The sequence below is a fragment of the Wolffia australiana genome, chromosome 5 (assembly GCF_029677425.1).
Source record: "Wolffia australiana isolate 7733 chromosome 5, ASM2967742v1".
Lineage (NCBI taxonomy): Eukaryota > Viridiplantae > Streptophyta > Magnoliopsida > Alismatales > Araceae > Wolffia > Wolffia australiana.
The window spans coordinates 9,728,178-9,755,769 of NC_135839.1; the positions used below are offsets into that span (position 1 = coordinate 9,728,178).

General features: G+C 44.1%; 2 protein-coding genes across 2 annotated transcripts; both read right to left on the minus strand.

The window, feature by feature from the left end:
- Window positions 1-49: 49 nt before the first annotated feature.
- LOC144703023 (putative LRR receptor-like serine/threonine-protein kinase At1g53430) lies at window positions 50-22,946 on the minus strand. Its single transcript, XM_078575097.1, has 21 exons — window positions 22,805-22,946; window positions 22,270-22,444; window positions 22,079-22,150; window positions 21,366-21,434; window positions 21,201-21,272; window positions 21,064-21,135; window positions 3,655-3,726; window positions 3,506-3,577; window positions 3,350-3,421; window positions 3,192-3,263; window positions 3,029-3,100; window positions 2,863-2,934; window positions 2,703-2,780; window positions 2,492-2,551; window positions 2,382-2,420; window positions 2,263-2,312; window positions 1,803-2,170; window positions 1,163-1,361; window positions 799-1,070; window positions 478-688; window positions 50-291 (listed from the first exon to the last, which is right to left on the minus strand). The coding sequence occupies exons 1-21, from the start codon at window positions 22,881-22,883 to the stop codon at window positions 50-52; spliced, it is 2,490 nt and encodes an 829-aa protein (XP_078431223.1). The 5' UTR covers window positions 22,884-22,946.
- A 27-nt stretch (window positions 22,947-22,973) lies between these two features.
- On the minus strand, window positions 22,974-24,375 carry LOC144703026 (aquaporin NIP1-1-like). The gene is made up of 4 exons (XM_078575099.1): window positions 24,036-24,375; window positions 23,551-23,970; window positions 23,411-23,472; window positions 22,974-23,304 (listed from the first exon to the last, which is right to left on the minus strand). The coding sequence occupies exons 1-4, from the start codon at window positions 24,156-24,158 to the stop codon at window positions 23,073-23,075; spliced, it is 837 nt and encodes a 278-aa protein (XP_078431225.1). The 5' UTR covers window positions 24,159-24,375; the 3' UTR covers window positions 22,974-23,072.
- Between the last annotated feature and the right edge of the window lie 3,217 nt (window positions 24,376-27,592).

Below are 27,592 nucleotides of genomic sequence, written 5' to 3' on the forward strand. Positions count from 1 at the left end.
TAATATCATGGATGAAACCCAAAATGCAGGGATTTCTTAGCCTGAGAACTTACACAGTTCCAGCCACTCTCGTGCTTATGTGGCTGTGCTCCTTTTCATAGAGCTTTGCCAACCCGAAATCAGAGATTTTGGGGTGGAGATTCTTATCGAGCAGGATATTTGACGTCTTGATATCTCTGTGAACAATCTTAAGCCCTGATTCCTCGTGCAGAAAAGCCAAGCCTTTCGCTACCCCCAAGATAATCGCGTATCTCGTGGGCCAATCAAGGCTCAGTCTCTGCCCCTCTTGACCTGGATTCCGCAAAAATAAACGTATAATAAGATCGTAGATTTGAGGATTTGTTTCCGCAGGAACGAATGACGAGACGATTTCGTCGTCGTCGTTTTGAAGAGGACGAGAGAGGACGACGATTTCGTCATCGTCAGCGGCGAACACTAGATGAATTTAAGATAGAGAAATGGCGAGTGAGTGGGTACCGAAAAGCGCGCGACCGAGGCTGTTGTTCTCCATGTACTCGTACACCAGGAGCATTTGATTTCCTTCGATGCAACATCCGAATAGTTTCACCAGATTTGGATGCTCTAAAGCCGATATCATCCCGATCTCGTTTACGAATTCGCGGTTTCCTTGGGTTGATTGCGATGAGAGCTGTTTAACCGCCACTTGAGTTCCATCTTCCAGAAGACCCTGCATACAAAAGTCAGATTTTCCCTACATTTATCTGTTATTTGTTGAGGAAAAAAAAGAATAATGGGTTGTCAGAGGGAACAAGGAGCTGGGCCAGGCCCGCAATTTACCCGGTAAACAGATCCGAAACCTCCTTCGCCGATCTTGTTTGCCGGGTCGAATCCTTCAGTTGCCGCTTCGATCTGGTCTATGCTAAAGATGTGCGTCGACCTGCCTGGTAGAATGTTGGACTGGTATCCTGTTCTTCCAATTTGCAGCCAGCGCGGGCAACATTTGAAAAAGGTGTAGAGACAAATGAACAAAAATAAAGCAATACACGCTCCAACGAGCCCTAGAACAGCTCCAATGGATAAACCTTTCCGGCCAGCATCGATCCTGGATTCTGTACGAAGGAGATTAAGATCATATTAAAAACTTATGATTAGATAACATTACATTTCAGGAAAAATCTTCGTCTCTGAGAAAGTTTCTTACTATGGGTGATCGAAAGAGCCGATATCAGGGGCCCGTATACGGATCCTCTATCAGGGATGCTATTGGTACCCTTTCCAGCCCAATATAACTGGATTTCTAAAGTGTTACTGGTCACCAAGACAGTAAAATTTTTAATGATTGGACGCCCGGGCCCTCCGGCCTCTTCTTCGATGTTGAAATCTGTCAGAACTCTTTTGCCCTGAAAATTCGCATTTCAAAAACTCAGGGTTTGCAATTTATATAAGAGAACGAAACTCTCTACGAAGATCTCTTCCTTGACGTCATTTAGATTTACATTGTTAAATTTATTCCCGCTTTGCCCAAGATATTTATTATTTCAAGCTAAGCAAACATGCCCACATTAGACGACATTACTGATATTTCGATCTCCTACCTTGAACCAGAGCACCCTTTAATGTTTCAGGAAAAAAAAAACCTTATACGAGAGCAGTCTCCGAACGCGTAAGCACGATAATAAAGAGAAAATATTCCATTTGACAATTTAAATGATGTGTTTAATAAGTGAAAAATGAAGTCTGAACTTCTTCCTCAGAATTTAGTCAAGCTCTAGTTTTCCGAAAACGAAAAAACAGGCTATTTGCTATACAGCGAACACTGATAAGAAAAAAAGTAGCCTAACCTGTATTAGGACATCAAATAACCTCCGTCCCAAGCTTGCGAATGTCTCATCCGCAGTAAAAAGAGTCTCAGCGAAATGGAGTTGAACCAAATAATCACCATTTTGTAAGCACAGAGCATAATATTTTAGAGAAATAGGCGCAAGCCGTGCTTCTGTGTAGAGAGCTGGATTATTCGTCTGAAGTATGGATGTGTTCTTCTGTATGTACTCGGCATTTTCGTCCGCTATGAAGTCACCAGTACTGCTATATGCCCATTTTCCATTAACCTCTTGGAAGGTAGACGTGCCAATAACTGTTGTGTCAGCTTCGTACTCATGGCCATCAACAATGACTTTCGGCCCTCCGCAGTTTATATACAACGAAGAGTCTGAAATGAGCTAGATATCAGAGAGATATAAAAGTACACAAAAAGATATTTCAGCTTGATGGTAATCTTTTTTGCAACAAATTTATACGCACATTGTGGCCTACTTGGACAAGGTATATGTCTCCTCAGGCATACGGGGATCCTAATAAAAGAAAAAAGAAGTTCCTGAGTTATGGTATAAGCAAGAGTGAAGGGAATTAAGAGATCTTACGCGTTGTCTTCTGAAGAAGAAAAACTCTCAACCAAATTCCTACAGGGTCATTCAAAAGTCATGAAATACTGGAAAAGGTATGAATTGGAATATGATAAAGCAGATCTTACAGATTTCCAATCTGGCAATAAGTGAGAGGAGGACCCGTAAAATTGTTAGAAGACACATCCCTACAAACAAGAAAGCACGGCCTCACAGTTAACACAATGATAACATGTCCATGTCAATGTAATGTTTTTTATATGAATGACGAGCTACTAGTACACGAAAGAGTGGAGGCACGGACAAAAAAAGGCCAAATTTATAGAATATAGTACGCACATGTTTATTTTGTTAATTTGCCTGTTTCCGAGCATCCATGGCGGTACAACACCGGTCAGCATATTACTTGTCAGGTACCTTTGGGTTAAAAAAATGTCAATGTTAGGCAGTGCTTTCTGAAACGCACGATTTCCACTGTTCAAGTTATTGTCTTTATTACAAGTATTCCAATCTCCGGAGCAAGTCAAAGGTGGTTGGAATGGGACCTGTAAGCATGTTGAAGCTCAGATCTCTGAAACACAGAAGAAGAGCACTTTGTTTAAAATGTATGAACTGTATCTCGCATTGGTGTCGACAGTGAGAAGCATTCAGATGACAAAACTTACAGCACTTTGAGATACTCCATGGTCCCCATGTACCCCGGGATCTCTCCAATAACCGAACAATTCCTTAAAACCCTGTCATTTACACAAATCTGTTGAGATTTATCCAATTCATAAATTATGGTTTGAAATTGACTAGAACATATTCATGATTTGTTTGGATTACAGTTCTGTTAAAACTTTTGCATTCTGCAATGGAGGAAACATCATACTCGGTCCAGACAAATCCGATATCCTCCTGGAAAGATGACAAAATATCAGACAGGATTATCAGCGTCGAGATCAGTTGCCAAGAGGACTTGGAAAGAGAGACGAAGTTCTCACAATTCAGTCAAGTTCTTTAACAAAGAAAAGCTCGAGGGAATAGGACCGTGCATTGAAGTACCTTGCATGTCTCTGAAAATTAAAATCCCACTCGATTATTAATTCACCAAACAAAGAAAAAATATCATGATTTACACATCGCAATTATTCCCATACATTCTGTTGACTCCTGTCCATTTCTGGATAAATTCAGGAATCTGGCCTGTGATAGGGTTCCCATCTATCCTACTGCAAAGAGACATTTTCGGGTCAAACTGTTTCAATATTTCTGTGGTCTTTGCGCAATAAAATAGGAAGTGACATACAAATCCGTCATGTTTGTTAACCGGGAAAAAGAGGCCGGCAGCTCCCCGGTAATTTTATTTCCAGAAATAAACCTGCAGGGAAGAATCACACAACGCGTAGGTGAGTGAAGAACAGCAAATGAATGTTTGATATAGCATACTACTCAAGATGCATCTCAATAAATAAATCAATAATCGAGTGGATCTCAAAGAAAAATCCCATCATGAAACAAGAGGCTCGCATCAAATGTGACCTTAGATAAAAGAAATCAATCCGATTGAATCTCACAAACCTCGACCTATGAATTACATCACACGATAGAAGTCTACACCAAGGATATTAACGTTTATCAAATTCATGAGGGCTGCTAAACTTTATTAATATTGACACTGAAATAAGTTCAGGCCAAAGACGACCTTCAGTTTTGAAGAACCCACGTTTGATTCAGTATATGTTTCATGGACCTCTTATCACAACTTACTATTGGAGGAAAGCGTGAATTAACACGTGAGTCTGATATGTTCTATTCGAGGAAATATAAAAGACGAAGACATCTGATCAATGGACGTTGACTACACATACTAAGAGGGGATGAAACCCGTCAATAAAAGAATGAGGAGAGTGGGAGTACGACTTGTTTTGTTGAAATATTGAAGCAGACGGTTATCTCCGCCGGAGGGGCTGGAGCAGCAGGAGTCAGCGAGCTGAACCAGAGAAAAGTTCCGTCTTGGAGGGAGGAGCATCTCTTCATCTCTGTGTCATTCTTACCCCCATTCTATTTCTCTATTAATCTAGTTTATCGACCAACATTGGAGATCTCTTGTGTTTCTTAAATTTGAAAATCGTGGAATCTTTCATTGATAGGATCAACATTTATCAACCTGGTATCACAACCAGGTTCGGATCTACAACTAGGCTAAGAGAACATACTATATTGATGACCATGGGAGACCAAGAAGATCGTGGGAAGGCAAAGATGGACGAAATTCCACTTACGGCAGAAATATGATCAAATATTCTACAGCAGCTACAAGCTATGAACTCCAAATTGGAAACTAACTCTGCCTCAACATTGAAAGCCGTCCAAGGAGACATGCCAAAGTATGGCTTGTTAAACAGAGCCCCTTATTGTATCTTTTATTTCATTGTTTATGTGAATTAAGTCACTTTTACTCGCGCCGGACCCGGGCCGAGTATTGGGACCACTCAGGCCTGGGCCCGGGCCCAAGCCTACAATGTAAGTCATGGGTATTTAAACCCGTGACTCTGAGCACGAATTTGAAGTGGTTTTTTTTCCTTTCTGAAACCCTAAATGTGAAGGCTGGTTGCTGGTCTGTTCTGCTCCAGCAGAGCTGACATGGCCGAATGCAACTGAACCAAGAACCCTTCCCAAATCAGAAAGCTGTCTTTCATAAAGGTGATTTGCCCTATTTCAATGAATCAAACGCGCAAATGTGGCTGAATTGAGATGAGGAAAAACTACAGCTGGTTTCTCTGCATATGGAGGGCCCTGCCAGGGGTGGTTCATATAAACAGAAGAGAATTTCAGCTTTGAACATAGGCTAATCTTTCGTCAACATTAAGAAAGGAGGTAAAATTTCTGTGTTTATTATACGGTTCTGTGTACTCAGCTTATGAATCTTTAACAGACTGGAACCGTATCAGAATTTCGATCTGAGTTCAAAGATCTTGCTGCTTTCCTCTCTCATTTACCATCTGACATGCATGAAAGTGCATATCTAAGGGGGCTGAAGCCAGAGGTCAGGGTTGAGTTAAACCTTATGGAATACAAGAAATTATGGACTATTCCATGGAACCTGAAAGCAATTTAGCTGTGGTTGAAGATCAAGAACAAGTTCCGATTACAGCAGGAACCAAAAAGGGCTGCCACCTATAACCAGCAGCGGGCAAATTATTAATATCGTGGAGATGGTCAAAATCAACAGTGGAATCAGCAGTCCAGAACCGTACGTAATCCTATCAAAAATGAGCTGCCTCAACGTGGGAACGAGAAGAAAATTTCTCGTCTATCTACAGAAGAATTTTTGCAACGGAGGGAAAAAGGCTTATGCTACAACTGCAATGAATGGTATGCACCTGATCATAGGTGCCTGAATAAGTTATCTATATGCTTCAGGAAGATGTAGATGAGGAAGAAAAGCCTATCACTGAAGAAGATTTAAGGCAAATGGATGAGAGTCCTAGATACGGCAGGGCGTTTATGTCCTTCTAAGGGGTATCGCAAACAATACACACCGGAAGTATGGATCACTCAAGTTATGGCACCCATAATTTTATCAGTCTATAATTAATCCAGACACAGCCTACAAATTCATCTAAATCACAAGTTCCGTATTATTTTAGGTGACGGATTTTGCAGGCAGACAGAAGGGATTTGCCTTAATCACAAGTTCCCTTATCTTTCAAGCAGAGTTTTATTCCTTTTCCTTTAGGCAACTTGGACGTGATTTTGAGGATCCCTTGGCTGAAAACTCTGGGACGGTTCCATTGTAATTACCATTACCTTATGCTCAAGATATGTTGGAACTGTTGAATATGTTGTGATAGATCGAATGACTATCGTGGAGAAAGATGAGAACAAAAGTATCCCTTTTTACTCAAAGAAAAATCAAAATCAAAAAACAGCATGTACAGTTCTGGGTTTATAGGGCTCGGAGGAAGAGAATATGACCGTTGGATTCAACGGTCATATTAGGGCATAGACTGAGAAATAAGGAAAGTGGGTTGGGCCCATTTATAACACATGGGCCCAACCCTTACAACATGAAGCAATGCAATCTTGACTGGGCTTAATGGGCCCTAAGTGGGCCTCACTGTCTAACACCCCCCCGCAAGTTGGGAGTAGATGTTAAACATTCCCAACTTGGACACAAGTGCTTGAAACTGTGGTCCTGAAATGCCTTTGGTGAAGAGATCGGCAACCTGCTCTGTTGTCGGAAGATAGTGGGGAACAATGTACCCCTCATCGATGCTTTGTTTGATATAGTGTCTGGCTACCCGAGCATGCTTAGTACGTTCATGTTGGACCGGATTTTTAGCCATCGCAATGGCCGATTTACTATCTGAGTATAAGATCATCCCCTCTCCAGGGAACAAATGCAAGTCTTGGAGAATGCCCTTAAGCCACATACCTTCACACGCCCTTTTTTAGTGACCGAAGTTCGGCTTCTGCACTTGATAGCGAGACTTCCTTTTGCTTCTTACTGCGCCATGTTACAAGGTTTCCCCCAAGAAAACTGCAATATCCGGAGGTTGACCGACTGTCCTCAAATGAACCTGCATAGTCTGAATCGGTATACAGTACAACGGTGGGAGTGCCTCCTTTCTTGAAGAGTAGACCTTGACCAATAGAACCCTTAAGATATGCTAACACGCGATCAGCTGCCCTCTGATGAGATTCCCGAGGGTCAGTCATGAACTGACTTAAGGAATTGACTGCAAAGGCAATGTCGGGACGAGTATGATTCAAGTAGAAGTCTCCTATGAGACGTTGAAATGAGTGCTTGTCCACGGGTGCGTCCTGCGCATGTTGTTCTGCTCGAAGCTTTATATTCACGTCAACGGGAGTGGCAACTGGACGACAATCTGATTTTCCGGTGTCCCTTAGCAAATCAAGGATGTATTTGTGTTGAGACAGTATTATACCTGACTTTGAGTAGGCCACTTCAATGCCCAAGAAATAAGTGAGGGGTCCGAGTGCTTTGATGTCAGAGGACTTGGCCAGATAGACTTCAAGTTTCTGAACTTCCATGGTGTCATTTCCAGTGATGATAATATCATCGACATAGGCAGAAGAATGCTGACTTTTCCATCCGGGTTGTGTAATGAACAATGTATGATCCCCCTCACTCTGACTATACCCTACTGCAGTCATAGTGTTAGAAAACTTACTGAACCAAGCTCGAGGGGACTGCTTGAGTCCATATATCGACTTTCTCAGACGACAAACCCGACTAACATCCTTGTCATCCAAGTATCCAGGGGGCGGCGCCATGTAGACTTCCTCCTCCAGTTCTCCGTGTAGAAAAGCATTCTTCACGTCATACTGGTAGAGCTTCCAATCAAGTATTGCTGCTAGGGCAATCAAGACTCTGATGGTGTTTAACTTTGCAACTGGGGCAAATGTTTCGGTGTAGTCAATCCCGTAGGATTGAGTGTACCCTCGTGCCACCAATCTGGCCTTCAGCCTGGCAATCGTACCATCGGAATGGTACTTTGGTGTGAAAACCCATCTGCTGCCTACTAACTTCTTCCCTGGTGGTAGATGTACCATTTCCCAGGTATTATTTCTTTTTAAGGCCTGCATTTCCTCATCCATGGCTGTCTTCCAGTCTGGGGATGCCAATGCTTCCTTGACATTCTTCGGAGTAGTGACTGCCATTAAGGCAGAGATAATCTTACTGTATTCGACGGAGAGCCGAGAATAGGAGACGTAATGGCTTACTGGATATCGCTTCTTGCTGGTGCATTCTCTCGTTCCTTTGCTGACTGCAATGGACCAACCATTGTTGGTTGGTGCTACGGCATTCTGTGGATCATTATCCACAGGCTGTGCTGTTCCCGAAACATCTTCTTCTTCCTGAGGACTTGTACTATTTGGTTGGTCTTCCTCTTAAGCAGTTGCCAGCGGATCTTCATCTTCTTGAAGGTCGGGTCCATTGTGGGCGCTTCCTTGCGGTTCGTGGAGGCTGGGAGAGACCAATATTCTGGTTTCCTGGCTCCTGGCTGAGCTGGCCTGCTTCCGCTATGGTTTCCAGATTCCCTTCAATTCTGTCGGCTTCACCGTAAAGGTCTTGGTTTCATCAAAGACTGCGTCGGCGGTGTGAACACCTTCCTTGAGCTGGGATGGTAGCAGCGGTACCCCTTCTGTGTAGAGGAATACCCAATAAAGATGCATTTGATGGCTCGAGGCTCCACTTTTCCTGCATTAAAAACATGAACATATACTAGGCAGCCAAAGACCTTGGACGTCAGGTTAGTTTTCAAGTTGATATTAGGAAATTCCTAGACAAGAGATCTATAGGTGCACTATAATTCAGAGTCCTAGATGCTGTACGATTTATCAGATGTGTAGCAGTAGTTACTGCTTCACTCCAATAAAACTTGGGACAATTCCCTTGAAATAACAGAGCTCGGGCAGCAGCCATAATATGTCCGAGTTTCCTCTCAGCAAGACCATTTTGCTGAGGGGTGTGTACACATGAGGATTGATGTATAATTCCCTTTCTTTCTAGAAAATTATTTACTTCTCCACTGAAATATTCTTTTGCATTGTCTGTCCTTAAAATCTTAATCCCTTTACTGAACTGATTCTGAATCATTTAGCAAAAGGCGAAAATTACTGACGGTACTTCAGATTTAGACTTCAATAGATATACCCAAGTATATCTAGTGAAATCATCAATAAAGATGATGAACCACTTATGATGTTGGAGTCCCATGGTAGAGCATGGCCCCCATACATCACTGTGTATGCAATCGAACGCAGCGGAAGTCCTATGGTCATTTCTAGCGTAGGTAGTTCGTTTATGCTTAGCAAATTGGCATGATTCACAAATCAAAGTTTCAACATTAATCCCCTTAAACAACGTAGGGTGAGTTTGTTTCAAGAGATGAAAGGATGGATGTCCTAGTCTTCGGTGGAGGAGTACAGCCCTGTCTGCACTCTGTGTGTGGAAAGTGATGATCTGGGCCCCTTCCTCCACTTCGTCTAGTAGAAGAAGTCCTCCTTCCCTTCTAACAGATAAAATCCTCCTCCCGGTGTCCTTTTCACACAAAAAACATAGATCTGTGTCAAGAATAAAGCGCCAACCTGTATCATTAACTAGCTTTGTCAAAGATAACAGATTGGCTTTCAGATCAGGGACATGCAATACATTTTCTAGAATTTGACCTTTTACTTGGATTGATCCCTTCCCTGCTACTTTTAGGATCCCTCCATTAGCAGTGAAGACTTTGTGATTGTACAGATTTGATTCATAAGTTTTAAAAATGGTTCTCTTGGGAGACATATGGTCTGTCGCCCCAGAGTCTAGGATCCATGGATCTGATATTGAGGTATTATTAGAGAAAGTTGTGAAAGCATAGTGTTCACCTGATTTGGCCAGGGCCGTAGAGCTGAATTTCTGGATCAGTTTGTTCATTTCGGACTGCATGTGAATCAACTTTTGAAGTTCACTGCCCTCATTCTCCTTCGGGGCAGGAGTGGCTTCTCCTCCTTCGGTAGTCATGTAGGCTTTCTTCTGCTGCCCCGGATTCCAGGTTCCCTTCGAATTTGCTCCTCCTTCCAGGCTAACTTTCTACAATCCCTTTTGATATGTCCTTCCTTCCTGCAGTACCCACAAATCATAGGCTCTGAGGGGTTACCTTCCTTGGGAACCGTGGAAGACTTGGTGTTTTGTGATGAAGCGGTGACAGCCGGGCTCTGGGTGCTCCGAGGTTCTCCTTTCTTCACCAAATGTGCGACTGTGACTGGGGGCGTGGGCTCTTCTCCTTTTGCATTCAGCTTCCTCCGGCGTTCTGCACCTTGTAGTTCTGAAATTGCTTCGAGAGAGTCGGGAATCGTTCGATGTACCAATGGGCCTCGCAGGCCTTCATATTCAGGATTCACACCAATCAAGAAGGTCAGAGTACGAAATTTTACTTCCCGTAGGTACGAGGGAGACGTCTTGTCTCCTGTCGGCCAAAGGAGGTCAAGCTCTCGCCAAATGGCCTTGAGCTTAGCTGCAAATGACGAAATTGTTAAACTGCCCTGCTTCAGTGTGCGCTCCTGGTCGCGCAAATCCATCACTCGATAATCACTATGGGTTTCGGCACATGACTTCTGTATCTCTTCCCATAGATCTCGAACGCAACTTATGAGAATGTAATCATCTCTCTGCTCTTCTTCCATATTCTTAATCATCCAATTTACGATTAGTGCTTCTTCAGGGATCCATAGAGACATTTTAAACTCATCCTCATGGGGAGGATCATCTGTCAGATGTCTGCCCAATCGTGCTGCTACAAGTGTTCGCTGAGCCACAGTTATCCACTTCTGTCCGTTAATCCCGTTGTACTTCATATCCAAATCAGGTAAAACTGGCCTGATTTGGAGCGAAGTATCAATGGGTTGAAGTATGGATGATAGCTCAGCTTCTTTTTTTAGATCCTGTTCCACCTGTTTGGATCTAGATTTGCCCCCCATGTGGACTCAACACCTCAAAAGCCACAACAAAAACAATCTATGTAGATGCGTAAAGTGAGGGCACGAGTGACCCGGTGTACTTCTGAAGTACTTGGGACTCCTTGAGCGAGTCAATACCTTCTGAAGTGCTTGAGACTCAACCGCCGAACAGGTCTTCGATCAGCCCCGTCGACAGCAGAATCGAACTGAAGTCAATCTTGAAGGATGCCCCGCGAAGAAGAAAGTGACACCCAATCTTCCACAGAACCAGATTCCGGAGACCGGAGAGGAACTTGCCGGTTTCCGGTAAGATTTCCGGCGAACTTCTCGGAGATGATCGACGGCAAACTGTACTTCCGGAAATGATTCCGGAGACCTTCGACGTCGAATCGAAAAAAAAAAAAAAAACGAACGACACTTCCGGCGATCGACGAACTGCACTTCCGGAACGGATTCCGGAGATCTTCAACTTCGAACGGAAACAAAAACGAACTGCACTGCCGTCGATCGGCGAACTGCCCTTCCCGAAAGGATTCCGGAAATCTTCAACTTCGAACGGGAAAAAAAGAACGGACCCTTCAATCGCGCTCTGATACCATGATAGATCGAATGACTATCGTGGAGAAAGATGAGAACAAAAGTATCCCTTTTTACTCAAAGAAAAATCAAAATCAAAAAACAGCATGTACAGTTCTGGGTTTATAGGGCTCGGAGGAAGAGAATATGACCGTTGGATTCAACGGTCATATTAGGGCATAGACTGAGAAATAAGGAAAGTGGGTTGGGCCCATTTATAACACATGGGCCCAACCCTTACAACATGAAGCAATGCAATCTTGACTGGGCTTAATGGGCCCTAAGTGGGCCTCACTGTCTAACATGTTGTTTCTGTTAGCTTTCCCTTTGTACCCCTGTTTTGCTTTCTCTCTCTCACACTCTCCATATATGTACACCTGTTATTGAACCTAGAAGGTTAATGAGAATTTTTCTAGTTCTTCTCTCAAACCCATCCTCCTCGTCTGGGTTTCTTCATGGTATCAGAGCCACAAGCTCTACGACCTTGCTGATCGAACTTTGTTGATTCAAAGTCTCGATTTCTCAGCGTCTTCTCGTCAGCTCGTCATCAATTTCTCAGCTCGTTGTCGGCAACCATAAGCTCGACCTAGCCCCATTTCTCAGCGTCAAGCTTGTTGTCGGCGACCTTTGCCTCACCAGATTGATTCCTCAGCTCGTCGTCGATGACCATAAGCTTGACCTAGCTCCGCCACGACCTATCTTGACCTAGCTTCGTCGGCGGCCCACCACGACCTAGCTCGACCTTGCTCCGCCATTTCCGTTGCTCCATCGGCCGCCATTTCCGTTGCTCGACCTAGCTCGGTCTCAAAAAAAAAAAAAAAGAGGATAATTTCATTGAGCTAGGTCCGTTTCTTCATCCCAAGATCTGTGATCTTCTGGGAAGAAAAAAAAAACTCATTGAGCTAGGTCCGTCTCTTGAAGTTGATCTGCTGTCGGGATTCCTCCATCTAAAATCGGAGTATCTCATCAACGTCACCTTATGGCATCTTCTGACTCTACTACCTCCGCTGCCACTATGCCACCAGGGCTGCCACCTCACTCATCTGAGTTGACCTCTTGGCATTATTCCCTGCCACGTATGCCGTCTGAATTCCGATTCACTGGGTTGAATCTTCTTCAATGGCGTCAATATGTCCAAATTACCTTGAAAGGGAAACTCATGAAGCACCTTGCGGAAGATCCGCCGTCTTCCACTGCGTCTCACCACGAGCGCTGGCTCGATGTTGAAGGTGTAGTTCACCGGTGGTTGCTTGACAGTATCAGTCCAACCTATGCTGCAGAATTCCTATCCTTCAACTCCACCAAGGAGATCTGGGACGCCACTCAAGAATCCCACTCAAAGCGGAACAACTTGGCCATTATCTATGACCTTGTTACTCGCTCTACGAACCTGACCCAGGGTCCACGCTCTGTTCGGGCCTATCATTTGGAGTTGTCGTCTCTTTGAGCTGAGTTGGACCTATATGCCCAACGACCCTCATTTGGTTGACCGTGGATATGTTCTCCAGCTTCGAGTCTTCAAATTCCTCATGGGACTGAATCCTGAATACGAGTCTTTGCGTAGCCAGTTACTTCATCGGGAGAAGGCTCCTACCCTGAAGGAAGCACTGGTGGAGGTTCAGATGGAGGAAACTCGCCTCGGCATCTTCCATTCCGAACCACCCTCGGCAATGGCTGCTCAACAGCTCGGGAGCTCTCGACATACATCCGTCCCAGCGGTGCCTCCGCATATGTCCTCTCCTAAGGTGTCGTCTCCGAACATGAACTCCCCGTTCCAGCAGACGGCATCTCCAGGCCATGCTTCTCTTGGTAACTCCTCTATTTTCTGCAATTATTGCAAAAAGAAAGGCCATACCAAGGAGACATATTACAAGCTCCAACGGAAGAATGCCCATCAAAGCCACTTGGTGACTCATCTTCCACATCCCTCCAGGCAGCTTATGACTCTTCCTACGCCAATTCCCGAGATACCTCAAACACCTGCTCCACCAACTGTTGACGCCACATCTTCAAAGGTCGCCCAGCTTCGTCATGATGAAATCGATCAACTTCGCCAGCTTCTTCAATCCAAGTTAACGGACTCTACTTCACTCGTTCATCAAGGTACACCTTTTTCTCCCACTGTACAGGGGATCGTTGATTCTGGCGCCACCGCCCATATGACTCCTCTCTCTCAGTGTTTCCTTACCTACACTCCTCTTCGTCCTCATCACGTCCGTACTGCATCCGGGGCTCTCCTTCTTGTGGCTGGTGTGGGAAGTGTCCAATTGTCCTCCACCCTTACCCTTAACCATGTCCTTCATGTTCCTCGTCTTACCCTAAATCTTTTATACCTTTATCACCTTGTCCGAGATCTTGGTCAAGCCATCCTTTTTACTCCTAATTCCTGTGTTTATCGTGATAAGGTGTCGGGGCAGACGACTACACTTGCTGAAGACCACGGTGGCCTCTACATTCTCAATTGTCCTCCACCCGCCTCTCCTTCGGCCCCTACTCTCGGCGTAGCTCTCTCCACGGCGGCGTCTGATCCTCTTTGGCTTCTTCAGCGTCGCTTGGGCCATCCTTCTTTTTCTACCTTGAAACTTATGTCTCCTCGTTTATTTCATGGACGTCCTGCGGACGGATTTGTTTGTGAACCATGTCGGTTAGCTAAACACACTCGCACCACATATCCTTCCTCAGATTCGTCTTCACGTTCATCGTCTCCTTTCTCTCTCATTCACAGTGATCTATGGGGGCCTGCTCCCGTTCCGGGTGTTTCGGGTGCACGCTATTTGGTGATTTTTGTGGATGATTTTACTCGCGTTACATGGGCATATCTTCTCAAAAATAAATCCGACCTTTCTCAAACTCTCATCTCATTCCACGCTTTAATCCAAACTCAATTTGTTACCTCCTTCCAACGTTTCCGCTCTGATAATGCTCGTGATTACGTTAATTCCACCCTCGCCAACTTCTTCACCTCCCATGGCATCGTTCATGAAACCTCTTGTCCATACACTCCTCAACAAAATGGCCATGCGGAATGAAAATTTCGACACATATTTGACACCACTCGTCCCCTTCTTCTTCACATGAATATGCCTAAATTTTTCTGGGGCGAGGCCTCTCTCACCGCCGTCCATCTCATCAACTGTCTCCCTTCTAGTGTCCTCTCTCATGTTTCCCCAATTGATGCCCTCCATCACGCCTACCCTATGGTTTCCTTGTAAACTAACCTCCTTCCCCGGATCTTTGGGTGCGCCTGCTACGTCCCTAATTGTCACCCTATTCGGGACAAGCTTGACGCTAAGGCGCTCAAATGTGTCTTCGTGGGTTACTCCTCTCATCAAAAAGGGTATAAGTGCTACCATCCTTCTACTAATCACTTCATTGTCAGCAAAGATGTCACCTTTGACGAATCCGCCCCTTTTTATTCTTCTTCTTCGTCTTCCTCTCCTTCCTCTTCTCCATGTGCTGATTCCCTGGATTTCCTTGTACCCCTTCCACCTTTCTCCTTATCTCCACTCCTTGGACCATCTTCAACTCCTTCTCCTCATTTGGTTCCTCCCTCTAAATTTGATGGCACCACATACCATCGCCGTCCGCTTCCCCTCTTGCGTGTTCCTGCCCCGACACCTCCGTCATTATCCACTCCTGATACGCTCCCCCCTCCTTCGGGTGATGATCTTCCCATTGCCCTTCGCAAAGCCACTCGCAAATGCACCTCCACTCCTTTATACCCGTTAGCCAATTATCTTTCTTCCCCTCGCCTCTCTCCGTCCTATTGTACTCTTCTTACCCGTCTCGATTCCATCGCCATTCCGAAGACTGTGGCTCAAGCATTGGCCTCCCCTGACTGGCGATGTGCTATGGACGAGGAATTAGCTGCCTTGGATAAGAATCAGACATGGGATCTGGTGTCTTTACTGTCTGGCAAGCACCTCGTTGGCTGTCGATGGGTCTACACTGTCAAATATCAGTCCGATGGCACTCTTGAGAGGTACAAGGCACGCCTTGTGGCTAAGGGATATACTCAACAATTTAGTGTTGATTATCTGGAGACATTTGCTCCTGTGGCTAAGATGAACACGGTTCGTCTTCTTCTCACCCTTGTGGCTCATCACAACTGGCCTCTTCAACAATTCGACGTCAAGAACGCCTTTCTTCATGGCGATCTCCATGAGGAAGTTTATATGGCCTTGCCTCCTGGTTATGTGCCTCCCCCTTCGACTCTTCTCTTGGTGTGCCGTCTCAAGAAGGCCCTTTATGGCTTAAAGCAATCTCCTCGGGCTTAGTTTGGTCGTTTTACGCACTCTATGACCTTATTTGGCTACTCTCACTGCAATGGTGATCATACACTTTTCTACCATCATTCCACGTCCGAGGGAGTCACCATCCTTCTTGTGTACGTGGATGACATTATTATTACCGGAAGTGATTCGCAGGCTGCCGCTCAATTGGCGACTTATCTTGCTGGTGAGTTTGACATTAAACATCTTGGCGTACTCCGGTACTTTCTTGGCATTGAGATCGCCTACTCTTCGACTGGGATTTTCCTTTGCCAACGGAAATATATTACTGATCTTCTTCATGAGCTTGAAAAGGCGGACTCCCAACCTCTTCCTACTCCAATCGAGGTGAACCATCGGCTCTCTCTGGGGGAACACGAGGAGGCAGTTGATCAAGGACGGTATCAACGCTTTGTCGGGAAGCTGCTTTATCTCACTCATACACATCCTGACATTACTTATGCTGTTGGCGTCTTAAGTCAATTTATGCATTCTCCGAAGGCCTCTCATACGCATGCAGTCAACTGTGTACTTCGTTATCTCAAAGGTACCATTGGTCTTGGTCTCCAATTCAAGCGCAAAGGTGGCCTTAGGTTAGATGTCTATACTGATGCGGATTACGCTAGCTCTCATGTTGACCGCCGCTCCACCACGGGCTACTGCACCTTCCTTGGGGGGAATATTATCACATGGCGGAGCAAGAAACAACCTGTTGTCTCTCGCTCCAGTGCTGAAGCCGAGTTTTGTGCCTTGGCACAAGGCATTTGCGAGGCATTGTGGATCACCAATCTCCTCACAGAGTTGAAGTTGTCGTGTGATCAATCTACTCAATTGTTTTGTGACAATAAGTCAGCTATCAACATCGCCCATGATCCGGTACAATATGATCGGACTAAACATGTCGAAGTGGATCGTCACTTTATCAAAGAGAAGCTTGAGTCCGGAAAATTTTGCGTATCATATGTTCCCTCTGCCCATCAGAAAGCTGATATATTTACCAAAGGCTTGTCTGCCCCGCGTTTCCAAGTGTTGTGCGGCAAACTGTGAATGGATGATATCCACTCACCAGTTTGAGGGGGACTGTTGAATATGTTGTTTCTGTGATACGACCCCGACGTATCAAGGCCTTTTTGTTCATTTAGCCCACTAGGGAAATTTAGGTCATTTGGACCTTTTGTAATCTCTTTAAATAGAACAGCCCTCCCTTGAGGAGGGCAGCCAAGAAGTATCATCAAGAATGAGTCTGGCTCCCTCAGGCGACGTCCATTCCGCCAGACCCCTCACATAGGCGACGTCCACTCCGCCGATCCCTTCCTGCCGTAGTCCATTCCGGCACGCCGACAACCATCCCGGCGCCTTCTTCCTCCAATTCCCGTCTTCTCCCAATACGAACCAACAAGGTTCGTATCATTCTGTTAGCTTTCCCTTTGTACCCTGTTTTGCTTTCTCTCTCTCACACTCTCCATATATGTACTCCTGTTATTGAACCTAGAAGGTTAATGAGAATTTTTCTAGTTCTTCTCTCAAACCCATCCTCCTCGTCTGGGTTTCTTCAGGAACAACAAGATTCACACCATACAAGCTGATCCAGACCTTAAGTCCCTCAGATTTTCTCAATTTGTTACCTAACAAGTGCACCAAGAATGGGTTGAGTCTATCCATCATATAGATCTTTTTTTAAGGTACATGCTCTCTATCTTGACCATTGCCTTTATTGGATAAAAAAAAGCTACCCACTTGTTTTTGAATCACCCAGCACATTACCCCCAAACAGAGATTGTGATCACCAGATACACTTGATCCCAGGAACAAAACCAGTTAACAAAAGACCTTATAGGTACTCGCATATATATAAAAACATCCTGGAAGAGCTTATTCAAGAGTTACTAAATTTGAATATTATTCGACCCTCCAGTAGTTATTTTTCAAGTAAAGCCCTACTAGTCAAAAAGAAAGATGGTGGTTTTCGACTCTGCGTTGATTTCAGAGCTCTAAACCAAGTGACAGTTCTAAACAGATTTCCAATAGCAGTGGTAGATGAACCTTTAGAAGAACTACATTGGATGTCTATCGTCTCCAAAATAGACCTGAGATCTGGTTATTATCAAGTCAGAATGTACACAAACGACATTCATAATTCTGCATTTAAAACTCATCATGGTCATTTTGAATTCAATGTGATGCCCTTCGGATTATCAATTGCTCCTGTAACATTTCAGGCCCTAATGAACACAATTTTCTTCAACATCTTCGCAAGTTTGTACTGGTATTTTTTTCAACGGCTTGAAAAAATCCTTGCTATTGTATTTGATTTATTATCAAAGAATCATCTTCATATCAACCCTGTGAAATGCAAATATGGGTGCAGAACATTGAATAGTTAGGACATGGAATCTCTGCTGAAGGGGTATCAACTGATTCATCCAAAATTGATGCTGTCAAACAGTGGAAGACTCCCAGTACAGTGAAAGAACTGAGAGGATTCCTAGATTTTAACAGGGTATTATCATTGGTTTGTGTCTCAACATGCTGCCATCGCTCAACCCCTTAGAGATCTCTAGAAAAAGAACTGTTTTATCAGGACAGATAAAGCTGATCAATCATTAAACAAGCTGAAGCAAGCATTGTCAGAGACATCAATGCTACGATTACCAAATTTTTCATTGCCTTTTAGCATTGAGACAGATGCATCGGAACATGCAGTGGGGGCAGTACTACTGTGAGAGAACCATCCAACAGCTCACTTCAGCAAAGCATTTCATTCTCCAACCCGATTCAAGTCAGCATATGAACAGGAGCTCATGGCGGTAGTATGGGCTATTCAAAAATGGAAGCACTACCTCATGTTCAACAATTTCTTAATCTACACAGACCAGTTTAGCCTACGTTTTCTATCAGATAAAAAAGAGGTATCAATTCAATATCACCGATGGGTGTCAAAACTCTTGGGTTATAATTTTGACATGCAATTTAAGGCAGGAAAGAAGAATGTTGTTGCCGATGCGCTGTCCAGATCCCAACAATATCTCCAAGGGGAATGCAAGTCCCTATTAGTAACACACTGGTTTGACAAAATAGAGCTTGACCAAGAAGTCTGAAACGACCCAAAACTAGGAGCATTAAGAAAAGGCATAGAGACCAATAGTGTGGAATTTCCTAACTACACCACCTATCAGGGTCTCTTACTCTACAAGGGGTGTATTATTCTACCTCCTCATTCATCCTAGATTACCCATATTCTGTAAGAATTTCATGACTCAATAGTCGGTGGACATGGAGGATTCCACAGGACATTCAAAAGAATATCTCAACAGGTCATCAGGCCAGGTATGAAATGCTATCAAAATGAACGTGAATCAATATCCAATCGGCCAGCAACAAAAATCTTCGACTCTCTCACTAGCAGGGCTGCTGCAACCCTTACTAATATGCAATCAAATTTCGGAAGATATAACCATGGATTTTATTGAAGGGTAACCTAAATTAGAAGGATTTGGTTCAATCATGGTTGTCTTCGACCGTTAAAGCAAATGCAGCCATTATATTGTAGTCAAGCACATTTTCTCAGCTGAAATTATTGCTGACATATTTGCTAAAGAAATTTTCGAGCTCTATGACATCCCAAACTCAATCATTTCAGTAAGATGTAGTTTATTTACATGCCATTTCTGGAAAGAGTTACATCAACTTCAAGGCACTTGTTTAAAATTCAACTCCGCTTATCATCCTGAGACTGATGGGCCGTCAGAAGTCACAAACAGGGGTTTGGAATGCTGCTTAAGATGCTTCACCTTAGAAAACTCCAAAAGTGGAAAAATTGGCTCCATTGGGTAGAATTTAATTAAAACACTTCACATCATACTTCTATCAAGACAACACCCTTCAGACCGTTTATGGCGGAGATCCCCCATCCCTAACCCGTTATGGATCAACACCATCACTTTTTGATTCTATTGATAAACTCCTAATTGAAAGGGATAAGATTCTTATAACCCTAAAACAGCAATTGGCAAAAACCCAATCACGGATGAAAGCCCAAGCAGATAAGCACAGAAGGGACGAAGAATTCTTGGAAGGTGACATGGTCTATGTGGAGCTGAGGCCATACAGGATGAAATCATTAGCCAAAAAAAACCTGTGAAAAATATAGCCCAAAATTTTTCAGACCTTACAAAATACTCCAAAAAATTGGGCCAGTAGCATGCCACGTGGATCTACCCTCTCAGTCCACCCTACATCTAGTCTTTCATGCATCTTTACTTAAAAAAGCAGTGGGCTTTCCTCATCATATTCAGCCATTCCCCTATTTTCTAACTCACGAATATGAATGGCAGGTGTACCCTGAAGACATCCTTAAATTTCATCAAACACCTTATCGTGCGGAAGTACAAATCAAATAGACATCTCTCCCAACCACTTAAGTGATATGGGAACAAGTAGAATGTTTTTGCAAAATATTTCCAGATTTCCAGCTTGAGGTCAAGTTGAATCTTCAAGGGAAAGGTATAGATCTGTTATATTCGAGGAAATATAACATAAGTGTTAGCAAGCTCCCTGGCTAGGCGACTTTGACTAGGGTTTCACTGGTTTAAAACCAGTGAGATACAAGTAAATGGGCTTGGCCTACTAAAACGCGCTAGCGAATAAGTAGACCTCTTATGTATGGGGCCCACATTTACATATAAAAAGTAAAAAAAAGTAAACATAAATGTAGAAAGGAAATAGGGCTTCTGCTGACAAGAAGACAGCCGGTCAATGGCCGTTGACTACACGTACTGACTAAGGGGGGACGAAACCCATTTAAACAAAAGAAAGAGGAGAGTGGGAGTACAACTTGTTTCCTTGAAATCTTGAAGCAGACGGTTACGTCCGCTGGAGGGACTGGAGCAGGAGTCGGCCTGCTGAACCAGAGGAGGAAAGCTCCGTCTTGGAGGGAGGAGCATCTCTACATCTCTGTTTTTACCCCCCATTCTATTTTTCTATTGATATAGTTTATCGACCAATACTGGAGATCTCTTTCATTTCTGGGATTCAAAAATCGGGGAATATTTCATTGATAAAATCAACGTGTATCAAATCATTGCCAGGACATATAAATAATGGCCAAAAGCCGCAGCTACAGGTGGGCATCTTCTCGAGGTGGCACCAATCCAGGTGACTGCTTGACCCACTATCAGATAGTCAACACTTGGTTACAGTTCTTATCAGTTTTCTTTCTGGCACGACATGAAAAAAAAAAGATATGCGCATGATCAAAATGTTTTCCTTTCACACCGCTCACACTGGCACTGATTTATTTTGTGTACAGGTTCATAGTTTGGATGTGGAGATCAGCGCGACGGTTAGACAAAGATCTAAAGGAAATTAATTCACTAATTGAAGGGAAATATGCTCACAGTCTTTGTAAGCTGATCAAGTTCCCGAGCTCTTCCGGCAAATGACCTTCAAGCTCGTTGCTTTCAAGATTTCTGAAAAATCCCACCAGAGTTCTTCAGTATCACATGTGATTTCACTGAAAGTCTAGTTGACATACATAGATTGAATAACAGGAAATTTTCCAAGCTCAGGAGGAATCTTTCCAGAAATTCGATTTCCTTGGAGTGACCTGCCAGGGAAATGGACAACCGACATGCGTCATAAGGTATTCAAGGTTACTCGGTAGACCAGACATTGGAAATTCGAAGGCAAGGAAGTTTACAAATTGAGTAGAGGAAGCGAAGCCCATGCTTCAGGAATGGTTCCATTGAGATAGTTACGCGACAAGTTTCTGTTGAGGCGAAAATTCAATGAGATCAAATTGCAAATCAAGAATTTAGGCTCCAAAAGATTATTTATTCCGCTGAGTTCACCAAACAAAAAAAAAATCTTAAAATAGGTCGGAGGAAAGCCAGAGATTCTTGATACACGGGCAATTAAGCTATGGTTCCGTAAAATTGAATCTAATGTTTGGGCACATAACAAAATAAAAGTTGCTCCAGCAACTCAGACTAGATCCTTGAGTCTGGCCTCTTACGAAGGTTAAATGAGAGAAAAAGATAGAGTTGCACGACTATGAATCGAATCCAGGGGCAAAAATCAACATTTTTTTTGGAAAGAGCCAAGTCCCCCAGTCCAGATCGCAACAATTTCTAAGTCACGAGTGGAGCGTGGCAGACGGACATTTTCCAAGGAAAAAAAGGCAACAGCGACGGACCCAAACAACAAGACAACTACTCTAAATAAATGTTACCCATGACTTAGCTATTTATAATCTCCATCTACTGATCATAATGAGACGTTTCGGCCGTTGTTTTCACATTTTTATTTCCTCAAAGTTCTCGATGGATTTTGCGATGCAGTCGCGAATTTAATAAAACTCAACTCCGAGGAAACTGAGTAAATTTTCGCCCAAATCCGGGATAGATCACTTACATATATCTGAGTTCCGTCAGATCGGCAATCTCCTCAGGTAGCTCGCCAGTCAGATTCTGCCGCGTGATCTCCCTGCAATAATACGACCAGCGAAAATCAAGGAGAAGAAAATTAGAGCCAAAACAACCGCAGGATCGACGGATTGAATCAATTTTTTCAGCGAAGAAGCGCGAGAAAAGAGAAGAACGAACAAGCTGATCACGTGGCAGACGGTCGAGTTCTGGAACGAGCAGTCGCAGATGACTTTTCTGGTCGCTGGCGTTGCTACCTTGATCCAGCCGCCTTCCCCGCTGCATGGATCCACACTGAAATTCCACAGATTCTCCGGCATCCGCATCTTCAAAGCGATTATTCGCAGCGCCTCCACTGCATACGAGAGATTCATACATCATCAGTTCATCACCCTCCATCTCTCTCTCACACTCTCATACTACGAGAAGCCTAGAAATCAGAGGCGTTCCAACAGCATAAACTGCAAGTTCCACCTAAGGATTCGTGCCGTCGCGCACTTTCTTTTCCAGTTCGGGATGATCAGAGAAAGAACTCGGTTCTAACTTTTGCTCCAAATCTCAGATCTTCAGCGAGGAAAACAGATTAATTCGCCGACATGAAAGCATCGTCGTAACCCTAATTACGCTCTAGAAATCCAATTTCGGCCACATTGAGCGAGTTTACGGAAGGAGAGATGAAGATCAAGGATTCCGAGTGACATAAATCGCCACTCACCTTCTTTGTCAGGGAGCTTCTGCTGCGCGACCGATCCATGGGAGAGGCCGATCAAGAGTATCAGAATCGCCATCATCATCTCTACCGCGGCGTTCGACACGCGAAGAACGTAGACAGATCCCCTCTCCTACCCTCTCGTCAAAAAATTTTAAACTGCGAGTGCGCCGAAGACCTAAAGCACCTTGATTATATTATTTTCGTCTGTCGCTTTCTCGGATGTCAACACGAGCATCATAAATAAATCGCACAGAGAAACCGCGTATAGAATTCAAACGCTCGCATCGGCAGGGATTTCCCTCACGCGACCGCGCAGAAAGGAGCCGCTCTCGGCCATCTCTCGCGGAGGCGAACTTCCGAAGCGTATGAGATTGTACGCCCAAGCTCCGGCAATGGCGCCGCCGATCGGCGCCGCGATGTACACCCAGATCGCCTCGTACCTGCTCCCCACAATCGCCGGCCCCAAGCTCCTCGCCGGATTCATCGACGCCCCCGAAATCGGCCTGCGCGATCCCGCCAATTAAACTCATCAGGTCCATACATTCAAATTCAAATTTCCCGCCAATTTTAACGTCAACCGTCAACCGTCATCCAAATCTCGTTACTCACCCCGCGAAGAGCACGTTGAGCAGGACGGTCGCTCCGACGGCGAGCCCCGCGAGCTCGCCGACCTGCCATGGAGACGAAGATCATGATCAAGATCAAGATCAAGATTTCAATCGGAGGCGGAAAATCAGCGAAGAGCTCACCGAGCGAGTGTCGGTGGCCACGCCGGAGATGACGAACATGAGGTAAAACGTGATGATGAACTCCAAGGCGAAGGATTGCGCGTTCGATCCCTGCGGGATCGTGCCGGGAAAGTGCTCGCGCTTCCCCCCGAAGAGAAGATGGAGAGTTCCGCTCGCCAATGTCGATCCGATCACCTGCGCGGCGATGTAAGGCGCTACGTGGCGCCACGGGAAGCGGCGGCAGGTGGCGAACGCGATGGTAACGGCGGGGTTGAAGTGCGCGCCGGAGATGTGCCCGACGGCGTAGACCATGACCATGACCACCAAACCCCACACGATCGACACGCCGGGGAAGGTGATCGCCCCCTTCCCGAGGTTCAAGATCACCGATCCGCAGCCGGAGAAGATCACAAAGTACGTCCCGAAGATCTCCGCCATGATCTGCGACAGAAAACGAAGATCAAGGTCGGGGTTGGGGTTTAGGCTAGGATTTTGAGCCGTATTACCTTCTGCGCGAAGGGGATTGCGACCGCGAAGCAGGTAATCTTCCCGTAGCGGGATCCCTTGCTGACTTCGTCGCGATTGACGCCATCGTCGGCGAGATTGACGGGAAGGTCGTCGTTTCCCATGGCGATTTGGATCGATCAAGCAGGTTTCGAGAAAGACGAGTGGGTAAAGAGGTGAGGAAGCAGTGCTGAAGCGAGATTTGTCGGCCGCGGCATTAAATGGGATCCACCAACCCGCGAGAGATCGAGGGGAAGTCGATTGAAGAGGAGAGCAGAGAGCTCGGCGCAGTCCGCTTTGGGATGAATGCTAGACATCGTCTTCTTCGTCGCCTCTCTCCTTGGCCGGATAAGAAAAGGGTGTCTTGATGGTGAGTTGGTGACAGGTGAGCCTTTTATATGAGGGGGTTGGTGGTGCCTGGTGGGGCCCGCACTGTCAAACCAGACCCGGGTCTAGTCAACTGGCCCGGCCCTGTGGATATGGTGCTGAGCCATATGTTATCCCAGGGCCTCGTCCCTGGGTAGTCCTCGAAGAGTGGATCGGATCGGATCAGATCGAATCGAATCAATTGAATTTTGGTTTTGAGTGAGTCGAAGAATCAGAATGCAATTCATTTGATCTGATGAATTACCAGGTTGATCCTCGCATGAGCTCGAGATCCGAAATAGAAGATTGATCTGAACATTTTGAACTGATGAAGAAAGGGATAAACTACATTGCAAACAATAGAAAGGTGATATTGGAATGATGTTTATCAATGCGGGGTTTTAACTATTGTGATTGTCTATACATATTAACATTCAGCAGCTAGATGGTGTGGGCATGTGTTGCCGTTATTCATTTCAGCAGACTTCTAGAAGCTTATAAGACTGCTTAGTTGACTTGGCGTGCCCCTCACGTTGAGGTCAACTCAGCTACAACCATAATCTTAGAAAGTAGACTAACGAATCAAGTTGTCACTTGGTTGGTCTCAAAATATTGATGGAACTTTCAGTTGTGGTTTGGTTGGGAAATCTGAATAAGAAGAATTTCAGGTTTTTGGCATAAATACTTTCTCTAGAAAAGTGGAAACTTATCTTAGTGTCCTTGGTCTTAGCATGAAATAAGTGGCCTCCTAGATTGTCTACATCAACCTGGGCAAGGTGTGGAGCATGATTCCCAGTTCCCCACGCAATGACTCCATCAACCTTAGTTATGTTATAGCATTGGCAACTACCTTGTATTCGGCTTTCTGTGCTGGAGTGACTGAGCATGTATTGCTTCTTCTAACTCTATCTGATGAGATTTTCCCAAGGAACACACTATGACTGCTGGTGGAGAGCTGATAAATCACATTGCCTTTATAGTCGGCGTTGTTAAAAGCAGGAAGAGTATAATCATTAGTTTTACAAGATGGTAGACCACAGTTAGTAGTGAATTTAAGATATCTTAAGATGTGCTTCAAAGGAATTCCAACATTCAAATGTTGGATTGCGCACGCGTTGACATGCATGATTGATAGAAAATGTGATGTCATAGTTGTGTATTGTAAGGCCCATACAACCTAAGAATAAGCTGTAACTTGTGGTAAATGAGAGATATTGATTGTGGAGTAAGTTAGTTAAAGACAACCAAAGAGGGGAAAACTTGAAAGTGGATATAGGAATCAGTGCAAGAGCCATAAAAAACCAAGTTGCGACCGGTGAGTGAATTTCCAAGATCTAGGAGCTTGGTTAAACCTATATAATGATTTTCAATGATGACGCACATGATGGGGAAATTGAGGATGAGTGAATCCTCAAGGTTGAGACATGAAGATAACTTTAGCGAGATATCCATGTAAATGTCAATGGGCATGAGTAATTGTGAGAGAAATAAGATAATGGATTTTAGTGTGTTTAGTTCTGGATTAAATGTTTCAAAGAAATTAACATTAGCCATTTGGAAAAAACTCTTAATAACACGACGAGTTTTGAAATGATCAAAGGACCCATCATCATGAAACTTGGAGCAAAATACCAATCTACAGATAATAACCTGGTGGATGAAGATTGATACGAGAGCATATAATTCATCTTTCATGGCCATGATAAATTGGAGCCATCGAGGGTCAGAAAGGGACAAACAGAAAAATAGGGGTTTAAGTGGAGGAGTAAAACTAAAAAAGAGTGTAGGATGTTGATGTTTGGGGGAGAAATAAATGAGGGGATAAGGATCACTAAGGATTGATAGGTGTGATCATGTGATACTCATGACTAGGAAAGGATGTGAACAATGGTGAGGAGGAAGCAATGTGTTGGGAGGTGGCATAGTGTATTAGAGAGAGGTGCATGTGGTGGCAGATGATCAGGATGAGATAGCACTGAGGGTGATTAGCAGGAGGGAAAGAACTGGTGAAGTGGAGTGAGGCCAAGGAATCATGGCTATGGAAGTGCTGGCGACTAGTGAATATGAAAGATTATCAGTAATAAGAGATGGAATGGTAGGAAAATATGTGATTGTGGGGAAGCATTCTATGGGGGGAATAAGTGTCATATCAAAGTCAAGAGTAGAGGGGGGAGGGTGGGACAAAAGAATCCCTAATATGTCACCAGAGGATTGCAAACACTGAAAAGAGGAGATATAGAGCACTTCAAAATAAACATCTAAAGAAATATAAAGATGACTAATGACCAAGGCTAACCAAGTAGTGTATTGAAGAGAACTCCATCTGTTCATTTGTACTATTGAGTAGGTGTGACCATGTTGACGATGAGAAGGCAATGATGCAGATGGCTTTGTTCCAAAACTTGCGCGAAATCCCCACTTGATAAAGCATAAAGAGTGTACTTTCAATAATGCAATAATGGTTTTTATTTGTCATCCCATCCTGCTTCAGAGTATGGACATGACACATGGTTATAAATTACAAAAGCCTAGAGATGTCATTTGGGACCTTGGAAATGTCTTTGGGTTGGAAGGTCACAATATTTGTGGATTCATGAAGGTCACAATACTGGAAAGCCTCACTTTATCAAAATTTTCAGAACATAGGGGAAAGCCTTCACTTTAACGAAATTCCATTCACCCCATAGTAGTGGATGGCAATACTATTGGATAACAATAATTCCTACGAAAAGAATTCTGTAATTATCACTCAGATGGGGGGGAAAAAATGTTGTTACCAAAACTCCTTAATATTGTGTGATCATTACTATATTGAGTGATGTTGTCAAATCATTATAGATATTTGTATTAAGAAGAAGGTGAAGAGGAGGATTCAGAGTTCATACCTCGGAGAAGGACCTTTTGATGGATATTATGTGGCATTCAAGCCAATCACACTGCCATGTTTATTTAAGTCCATTGAATAAAATATTTACGTTCATTATTATTTTGTGTGATGTTTATAATGAAGTCCATGAATACGTGCAATGACTTTGTGAATTGTGATGAGATCATAATACAGTGATCACTGATCTTTAAACATGTATTTTAAATATTCCTATTCGAGGATCGTCGAGACAAACATCGAATTATCCAGATAGAATAGCACTAGTTGATCCTACTCATTCGATAAGTATAACTGATCATGTGGCTA